This window comes from Physeter macrocephalus, chromosome 18 (assembly GCF_002837175.3).
Source record: "Physeter macrocephalus isolate SW-GA chromosome 18, ASM283717v5, whole genome shotgun sequence".
In the NCBI taxonomy this organism is placed as follows: Eukaryota; Metazoa; Chordata; class Mammalia; order Artiodactyla; family Physeteridae; genus Physeter; species Physeter macrocephalus.
In genome coordinates this window covers 52,336,650-52,346,596 of record NC_041231.1, presented here as the reverse complement: position 1 = coordinate 52,346,596, position 9,947 = coordinate 52,336,650, and the positions used below count along the sequence as shown (strand labels likewise).

Below are 9,947 nucleotides of genomic sequence, written 5' to 3'. Positions count from 1 at the left end.
AAAAAAAAAAAAAAAAAAAAAAAAAAAAAAATCCTTTAATTGAAATGTAATATATCACAATGTAATAATGTATACAGAAAAGTATCATGTATTCCTTATACAATTTACTGAATTTTCACAAACCAAACACAACTATGTAACCAGCATCCAAAGTCAAGAAACAGAAATTACCAGCACCCCAGAAGCCCTTGTGCTCCCTTCTGCTCTCTGCTCTCACCTCCCCCCACCAGGGGTAACCACTATCCTGACTTCTAACTCTATAGATTAATTTTGCCTGTTTCTGACTTTATGTAAATGGAATCAGAAGTGGTTATTCTTTTGTGTCTGGCTTCTTTTGCTTAATAACTCTGTTAGTGTTAGTGAGATTCATCTATATTCTTGCTTGTGGCTGTAAATCTTTAATTCTCATTGCTGTCTAGTATTCTGTTAGTGAGCAGATCACAGTTGACTTATCCCATCTGTTATTGATAGGCATCAGCAGTGGTTTCAGGTTTGGTGCTATTTTAAACAGTGCTGCTATAAACTTTCTAGCGTATATCTTTTGTTGAGCATATTTATACATTTCTATTGTGTATATACTTAGTAGTGAAATTGCTGGTCTGGAGAGTATGTGTCTGTTTAGTTTTAGTAAATACTGGTAGTTTTCTGAAATGGAGTGTTCCACATCCTCACCAATACTTGGAATTTTCCATAGTTTTAATTTTAGCTCTCCTGGTGGATATGTGGTAGTATCTCATTATGGTTTTTATTTGTATTTGAGAAGGTGAATGTTTTAACCTGGCTGTATTGTCACCCTGCACGAAACTGGCATCTGGTGGAAAGGAAGAAGGGAGGATTGGATATCAGGTGATAGTATTGATTGTTTAGCTCAAGCCAGTCATGATGCTAAGTGCTTCACATGTATTAATGTAGTACTCCTCACAAGCTCCCTAGGAGGTGAGTGCTGTTGTTTTCCCCAATTAACTTATGAAGAAACAGAGGCACAGAGGGGCTTTGTAACTTGCCCAAGGTCATATTGCCGGAGACTTGAGCCCAAGAAGCCTGGCTGCAGAGCTTGTGCTCTTAGCTACTGCATCTTATAACCAGAACAGTCTGCCACATAAGCTTGCGTATAACATTCTTATTTGTAAGTTTGTCTTTTGTTTTGTTTCACTCTTCTTTCTTTAATAATAATGATAATTGTTAATGTTTATTGAGTATTTGCTGCATTGTAAGCAATTTGCATGTACATATTAACTCATTCAGTGCTTGTGGCATCCATATGAGGTGGGTGGTATTATTATTACCATCATTATTATTTTTATCACCGCCATTTTAGAGAGGGGGAAACAAGACTAGTGAGGTTATTAAGTAACTTGGTCGGTTTCGTGAACATCGTGGTGGAGCTGGGATTTAAACTTAGGCAGCCTTACTCAGCAGCCCACAGGCTGAATCACAGCACTCAAACTCCCACGCAGAGTAGATGTGACAGTTACTCAGTTTATGAGCTTCTGCAGATACATGTCTTTGAAATTGTTCATTACCTCCTGGCTCACCCTAAAATAACAACTGTTTCTAGTGTTATTCAAACTTACCTCACTTGTTTGTCCTAAGGCAATTTACAAGGAGATTGTAAGAGCTGAAAAGCACTTTTTGCATGGGTCAGAAGTAGATGGTAATGGAATAACGGTAAAGTGGTTCTTCAAGTTTTTGAGCATGAGGGTCCCTCCTCTCCCTTAAGACTTTCTCTACCCCACCCCAGTATAAAGGTAAAACTTGCACATTATGAAAAAAAAAAATTGGAAAGTACAGGAAAATAGAAAAATGAAAATAAAAATCACCTAAAATCTTACCACCCAGACCCACGCACTGTTAACTTTTGGTGTTTGTCCTTTAACAACCTGATTCTAAGGGTGTTTGTGTAAACATGCATACAAATTCAAAAGTATATGTAATTACGTTAAATCAAAATGAGTTCACAGTGTATGTGTTATTTTATAACCTGAGTTTTCCCATTAATAGTATGCCTTGAACCTTGTTACATACATTGTGGTTTATATAATGTATCCTCCAGTGGTGAACATTTGGGTTGTTACCACTTTTTACCGTTATGAACGTCCTTTGATAAATCTGTGCGTATGCAGGGGGTGCGCCCCTCGTACTCCCAGCTTGCCAAATACTATTATTAAATCTCTAAAATCTGTGAGTAAAGTATTCCTGGTCTGATTTTTTTTTCTTGTATATTAAAGAGAATCTTTTTGTTTTCCTGTTATCTTTGCCTATACATGACCTCAGTCACCCCTGAGCATTTCATTCCTGGCATCTTTGAGATCTTGCAGTGACCCTATTGCACTAATGAGAATGAGTTTCTAGGAAACACCTGAAGTACTGACAGCTGTCACATGAACAAAAAAATGCAGCTTACAATAATGCAGGTTATTGAATTATATTATTTTCCATTGCTATTGTTCAAAATAATGCATCGTTATTAATATTAATATTCTAATTAAGAGAACAGCTCTTGCTTATCACTGTTTCTAACGTCAGACTTACTGATCCGTGTAGAGGGACTCTAGCTCAGACTTTTTAATGGTCCTCCATGAGTTTTTTTTTTTTTTTTTCGGTATGCGGGCCTCTCACTGCTGTGGCCCCTCCCGCTGCGGAGCACAGGCTCCAGACGCGCAGGCCCAGCGGCCATGGCTCCTGGGCCCAGCCGTTCCGCGGCATGTGGGATCCTCCCGGACCGGGGCATGAACCCTCGTCCCCTGCATCGGCAGGCGGACTCTCAACCACTGCGCCACCAGGGAAGCCCCCTCCATGATGTTTTAATGCTTATTTTTATTGCCGGTAGACAGTGGTAAGTAGAGCTGAGTTGGATATCCCTAGTCAGCTCTGCCTGGTATTCTGTTATTGAGCAAAATGGGTTCACTAAACATTACCCTCTGCCTGAGAAGAGTGATGAGGAATCTGCGCAGGCCTTCATGCAGACTCCAGATGCAGCCACACACTTCACAGTACATACCCACATTTTAGGCACTGGGTGTATACTGGTGGTATAGATGACCACTGCCTCCAGGCATCTTACAGTTTAGTGGACAGATCTCACAGCACACCTGTGAGGTTGGCTGGGAAAGTATGGCTTCTTTCTTTTTACAGATGTGCAAACTGAAGGGAAGTGACTTAGTGAAGGTCATTCCACTGCTTGGTGACAGACCTGGGACCTACACCCCAGTCCTCTGACTCTAGGTCCAGTGCCTTTTCACAAATAAACAGGTGTCTCTTGTTTTTCAGAAAACAGTGTATTGTGTAAAATGTCAGGAATATAAATTAAATATGTTAGCTTTCTATAGATTATTGCTGGTGATTAGGGAATTATAGAAGTCTAAATATGTATTTTAACCTACGTGTTCTGATGCGTTTTGGTTGCAGTCAGGTGACATGCAGTCTTTTGCACAGAAGCTCCAACTCCGGGTGCCTTCCGTGGAGTCTTTGTTTCGGAGTCCAATGAAGGAATCTCTATTCCGATCTTCCTCTAAAGAGTCTTTGGTACGAACGTCTTCTAGAGAGTCCCTGAATCGACTTGACCTGGACTCTTCTGCTGCCACCTTTGATCCACCCTCTGATATGGAGAGTGAGACCGAAGATTCACTAGGGAATTTAGACAGTCTCAGCAAAGAACATTTGATCCAGTGGTTGCGAAGAATGGAACGAAGGTTGAATGGCTACAAAGGAAAATGTTCTGAGGTAGGAGCATGACTTTTTTGTTGGTATGAAAAGTTCCTCCCTGTATTCTCTAATTCATATTACTCTCTGGCCTTTATGCCTGTCGTTGGCTGAACTGTCGATTCCCTGGCTACGCTGGATACTGATGGGGGTTAGTTTGTGGCAATATCTAATTAAAGACCTTCAGTGGTTCTGAGGCCCTTTGACAATACTCTTAGTAAAATTTTGGAGCAGATTGTTGCCCTTAGCCTTTTGATTCTCACATTCTGTGCCCCTCTCTCCAGGGTTGCTTGGACACCCAGCTCAGAGTTCATTGTCTTTCCTCCTCACATCCCTTCCCGTGTTCATCTTCTAAGTGTTGTGGCTCCAAAATGACCTCTTCTGCCAACCAGATTCCATTATTTCTGACCCCAGATATGTGCACATTTGGTGCATTCTCATTTACAATTTGCCTCAAGTGAATCTTTTAACTGCTGGACTCCTTGACAATGTTTGGTCTAAGAGAGGAAGGAAGTGGTGCTGCTCCTTCGCTCCTTTCGTTCCTTTAGGAACATGGCGCCTTCCGTTTGGGCTGATTGTATTAGTTGCCCTCGCTGTCCTGTGCAGTTAAAACGTTCTTCCTCCGGAAAGCCTTTCTGGACAAAGTTGCCCGTGGCTTCCTTTTTAAAAAAAAAAAAAACAAAAAAAAAAACACCAAAAAACCCCCCATGGGCTTCTCTGGTGGTGCAGTGGTTAACAATCCGCCTGCCAGTGCAGGGGATGCTTGTTCGAGCCCTGGTCCGGGAAGATTCCACGTGCCGCAGAGCAGCTGGGCCCATGCACCACAGCTACTGAGCCTGCGCTCTAGAGCCTGCGAGCCACAACTACTGAGCTCACGTGCTACAACTACTGAAGCCCGCACACCTAGAGCCCGTGCTCTGCAACAAGAGAAGCCACCGCAATGAGGAGCCCATGCACCACAATGAAGTGTAGCCCCCACTCGCTGCAACTAGAGAAATCCCGAGCACAGCAACGAAGACCCAACAGCCAGAAATAAATAAAAAATAAATAAATTTTCTTTAAAAACCCATAATGTTTTATTGTCTTAATGCTGATAAATCAGCATTGTAGTTAATTTTAATTAATGAATAATAAAGTTCAAGGTTAGAGTATAAAGTTAAGCTATTACTTCTATTTCCAGTTTGGCTGTAATATGGGTAGTTTTACCCTGCAGCCAAAAACAACAAAAAAACCTCCTAGATGAAATATATAAAATATCTTTTTAAAAGTACAAAGTGCTCCCCTCTTTGTCTTCTCTGCACTGGGACCAGTTCTCCTGCCGTGGCCTCTCATCCTCTGAAAATGTATGCTTGTGCTAAGTTCGTCTCCACCCCCTCCTTGATCAAGAGAACCTCTCCACTACTGAGCTGATCACTGTCTACAATGATGCTGAAACAACAGGAGACACTGACAGATGAGAGCCACAGCAGCTTGGCAGCCCCGAGTCCCCTGACCACCTCACTTATTCCTAGCCACACCTTCCAAACCAGTGCCATTTCAAGGGACATTGACACGGAAAACCAAGTTCATTGGAGCTGGGGCTGCCACAGTAGGGGTGGCTGGCTCTGGGGCTGGAATTGGGACTGTGTTTGGTAGCCTCATCATTGGTTATGCCAGGAACCCTTCTCTGAAGCAACAGCTCTTCTTCTGCGCCATTCTGGGCTTCTGCACTCTCGGAAGCCATGGGGCTCTTTTGCCTGATGTTGGCCTTTCTCATCCTCTTCGCCATGTGAAGGAGCCATCTCCACCTCCCATAGTTCTTTCTCTTGTGTCTCGTCTGCCCTGTATGTTCCTTTTCCTGTACCTCCCCAGGCAGCCTGGGGAAAGTGATTGGCTCAGTGTTTGACAGAGGGAAGACAAATGAATACTGAATTAATAAGAAAAAAAAAAGTACAAAGTGCTGAGAAAATAGGAAGGAATTATTAGGTTAAAATCTGTTGGCTAGCTGGAACCCAGAGATGTGCACAGGGCATTAAGGCCATGTATCTCATAAGGCACATGTGGAATCAGGCAACTTTTTTCTTTAAATTTAAAAAAAAAATTTTATTTTTTATTTCTATCAAAGTTAATAATGGTCCTTAATTGTTTGTTTAGATCTATGTTATTTTCACTAACCCATGGCTTTTAAGTTTGAAGCTTGGGCAGCCGTATAGTTAGTATTTAAATGTACAAGACACTATGCATTTTATGTTTATGGTGCCATTTAATTTTGCACCATCTCTGTGAAGTAGCTATTTATTAGCTCTGAAATGCTATATAATTTATAGGTTTAAAGGTTTATTACTCTGTAATTTCATCAAGTTTTGCTAGAATGTTTAGCTATTTATTAGCAGAGTAGAGATTAAAGACTCATAGAGAGTTACTCATAGAGATTAAGTAACTTGCTTATAGTCACACAGGTAGCAGTTGACAGACTCTGCATTGATTCTAGGTCTTTCTGGTTGTTTCCGCTATTCTGTACTACCTCAGGTAAAGCTGTGCGGCTTTTTAGGGATGAAAAGAGCCCATCGTCTTTGTCTCCACCTTTCCTTGCTACTGTAGGTACCCTAGGATGGTAGTGCTGTAAGTGCCATCTGATTGTTGTGTTACTCTTCCACTCCCACTCCTCCCCCCACCCCTCACCCCCACCTTGAGTACCGGTTTCCTAATTGGTCTTAAGTAATAAGAAGGGGAGGATCCTGGTTTAAGGCCAAATTTTGTTTTTTTTACATCCTTATCCCTATCACTGGACTCGCCTTCCATTGCTGCCTGCCTCTTGACTCAAGACATCAGTAGACACATTCGAGGGCACACAGCAGCCTTCCAAGGAAAATGGCAAGGCCAGAATCGGGAGTGCTTTCTCCTGAAGCTGCAACCTGTCTCTTCAGAGCCCGCTAGCACCTCTAAAGTGGGTCCAAATAATGCGGTGGAGCCATGTGCTTAGCCTTCCGATGAGAAATGCTATATAATTGATAGGTTGGTTTAAAGGTTTATTACTCTGTAATTGCATCAAGTTTTGCTAGAATGTTTAAATATCATTTTTAGGTTAAATATCTCTTTAGGACCTGACATAGCAGTTTTCCTCTGTTGCTTGTGAGTTGCTTCCCTCAGATTTTCATAGAGCCACAGTCACAGGTCCTACACCAGAGGAGCTTTTAGAGATCAGTTACATGGTTTGTTACAGCCCAAAGCAAAAAACCACCTGAGGAGCTATAGTCAAAACACACAATTTTCTCTCTCCGCCCTCCCTCTGCTTCTCATTCAGTTAGTTCGGGGCCCAAGAATTTCTGTTTCTAGCAGGCTCCCAGGTGATGCTTTTGCCAATGGTATTGATCTGTGACCGCAGTTTGAGTAACCTTTAAGCAAGTTGTCTCTAACCCCCACCTATAAATTAGGTACTGAAATTTAAAGAGGTGTGTGTGTGTGTGTGTGTGTGTGTAAGGTGAAATCAAATGGAGATTTAATATCTTTCTTTATAGAGTCATTACATTTTATATTTTAGAAATACATTTCCTCTGTTATTTAGTTTCCACTGCATATACATCTAATTAGTTTGAATTGTCTATAAAAGGGTTGCTTTGATTTATTTTCTGCCTTTCATAATGAGATGTTTTAGCAGAGTTTAGAATAATTAATTGCATTTATGTAGAAATGACTGATGTTTGTGACTTTTTCTCTATTTTAGCTTGTTACAGCTTATCAGACTCTTCAGAGAGAGAAGAAAAAGCTACAAGTAAGTGATTTGTTTGCTGTTATATTGATTCATATATAATTTTAAAAATAGAAAGGATCTTTTAATAAGATAGTTCTAATGCTCACTTTCAATAATTCTTCATATGACCAAAGTATTTAAGCTGTTTTACCATTGGGGATTTTGATAAAGAGAATGATTGAGAAATCTGAGATATTTAACCTCTGGTAGGGATGGGCTTCCTTGAGTTCTGGATCCCTGCAGTGTGTAAGAGGTTTGGATTTAAGGCATGTTTGCCTCTTTCAAGCATCATTCCTGGTGTGCCAGTGTGCAGGGTGCATCTTTGTTTTAGTGGTAAAGAGACGTACAACTTCGAAGCTTTCCCTTCTACTTTTTAAACACCTGCAAAGATCTCTGTTTTTGATTATATCAGGGTCCAAAAATAAGCATCCTCTCTATTTCCTGAGGCTGCTGCTTGTAAAGCCCTTGGTTAAGTGTGTGGCGAGAAGAAGCTATTATAGCTCTTCTGGTGACTCATCTCCACCCCTCTATGTCATCCTGTTCATGACTGGAAATTTCCCAGCAGGCATCTCAGGTGATAATTCACATGTCAGAGCTAAGGGGAAATACCCACTCCAGTTCACATGGTGCTGTGTTATTTGTAAAATGCAGATAGTCTTATTTGTTACAGTAAGAATCATTTAAAACAGTTAGCGTCTTGTCCCATTTTAAGACACTAATTATATAACCAGGAAGTTATTTGTAAAGTGAGATTTGGTAAAATTAATTTCCCCGTGTACATTATTTTGAAATACCAAATCTGCCATAAATATTAGTTTCCTTTGAGTACAACATTAAATTTTCTGGCTTTGGTCTGGAATATAATCAACTGAGAATGATAACACCAGTTACTTATTGCTGATTCAGTGTTCTAATTGTCCATAACAAGTGTGAAAATTAGATTATTACAAATAAAGTTTTTAGTTTAATATTTTCTTAAACATGTGGTCTGTAGCAATTGGGGGTAGTTCTCATTTAATCCATTGTACTATTAATATTCCATAAATTCATTCTCAAAAGGTCATTTTATTCCTAAATTCTGTGAGTACCTTGCTTGTGTTTCTATGAATTGTCTTATGGATTTCTATTTCGAGATTACATAATTCTACCACTAAGTGGCAGTAGAGAGTTTGGGTTGCATAGTTGCAAAAGTAAAGGGTGTTGGAGATAAAATTCAATGATTTGTGATCTTTTAAACTTGCTTTTCACTACTATGTCATGTGGTTGTTTGAACCAGCTTCTTTTTCCTTTTAAATTAAAGGGTATATTAAGTCAGAGTCAGGATAAAGCACTTCGGAGGATTGGAGAGTTAAGAGAGGTAAGTTGTGACTAGTTCTTTGAGAAGAGTAACTAAATCTCTCATATTTATCAGAACTATTGTATGTATTCGGATAGTTTCATATCTACATTAGTTACAGTGAAAATTAACGAGTCCAAGCTACAAGAACAGGGATCAGTTCTTATAGTTTTTATTTGTGTGGTTTCCCTAACATCTATTGGTGGAATTCCAGGCAGACCTAGTTGTTGTTCTTTTTTTAACATCTTTATTGGTGTATAATTGCTTTACAGTGTTGTGTTAGTTTCTGCTGTATAACAAAGTGAATCAGCTATATGCATACGTATATCCCCATATCTCCTCCGTCTTGCGTCTCCCTCCCACCCTCCTTATCCCGCCCCTCTAGGTGGTTGCAAAGCACTGAGCTGATCTCCCTGTGCCATGCAACTGCTTCCCACTAGCTATCTATTTTACATTTACACATAGTGTATATATGTCTATGCTACTCTCTTACTTCGTCCCAGCTTACCCTTCCCTCTCCTCGTGTCCTCAAGTCCATTCTCTACGTTTGTGTCTTTATTCCTGTCCTGCCCCTAGGTTCATCAGAATCATTTTTTTTAGATTCCATATATATGTGTTAGCATACGGTATTTGTTTTTCTCTTTCTGACTTACTTCACTCTGTATGACAGACTCTAGGTCATCCGCCTCACTACAAATAACTCAATTTCGTTTCTTTTTATGGCTGAGTTGCATTCCATTGTATATATATGTATGCCACATCTTCTTTATCCATTCATCTGTTGATGGACACTTAGGTTGCTTCCGTGTCCTGGCTATTGTAAATAGTGCTGCAGTGAACATTGTGGTACATGATTCTTTTTGAATTATGGTTTTCAAAGGGTATATGCCCAGCAGTGGGATTGCTGGGTCATATGGTAGTTCTATTTTTAGTTTTTTAAGGACCCTCCATACTGTCCTCCATAGTGGCTGTACCAATTTACATCCCCACCAACGGTGCAAGAGGGTTCCCTTCTCTTCACACCTTCTCCAGCATTTATTGTTTGTAGATTTTTTGATGATGGCCATTCTGACCCGTGTGAGGTGATACCTCATTGTAGTGTTTTGTTTTTTTTTAACATCTTTATTGGAGTATAATTGCTTTACAATGGTGTGTTAGTTTCTGCTTTACAACAAAGTG

At 40.2% G+C, this 9,947-nt stretch overlaps 1 protein-coding gene and 1 pseudogene across 6 annotated transcripts in view; both read left to right on the top strand.

The window, feature by feature from the left end:
- Window positions 1-9,947, top strand: part of GOLGA4 (golgin A4) — an 85,466-nt gene that overhangs the window by 10,408 nt on the left and 65,111 nt on the right. For 5 of the 6 annotated variants that reach the window (XM_028479145.2, XM_055079932.1, XM_055079930.1 and 2 more), the window contains exons 3-5: window positions 3,409-3,723; window positions 7,406-7,453; window positions 8,733-8,789. In XM_028479145.2, coding sequence (XP_028334946.1) covers window positions 3,409-3,723; window positions 7,406-7,453; window positions 8,733-8,789 — 420 coding nt within the window. Of the gene's footprint in view, window positions 1-36; window positions 2,415-3,408; window positions 3,724-7,405; window positions 7,454-8,732; window positions 8,790-9,947 lie in introns of those variants that run through there. The other variant, XM_028479149.2, reaches the window with a different exon arrangement.
- Window positions 3,730-5,934, top strand: LOC102976712 (ATP synthase F(0) complex subunit C2, mitochondrial-like; annotated as a pseudogene).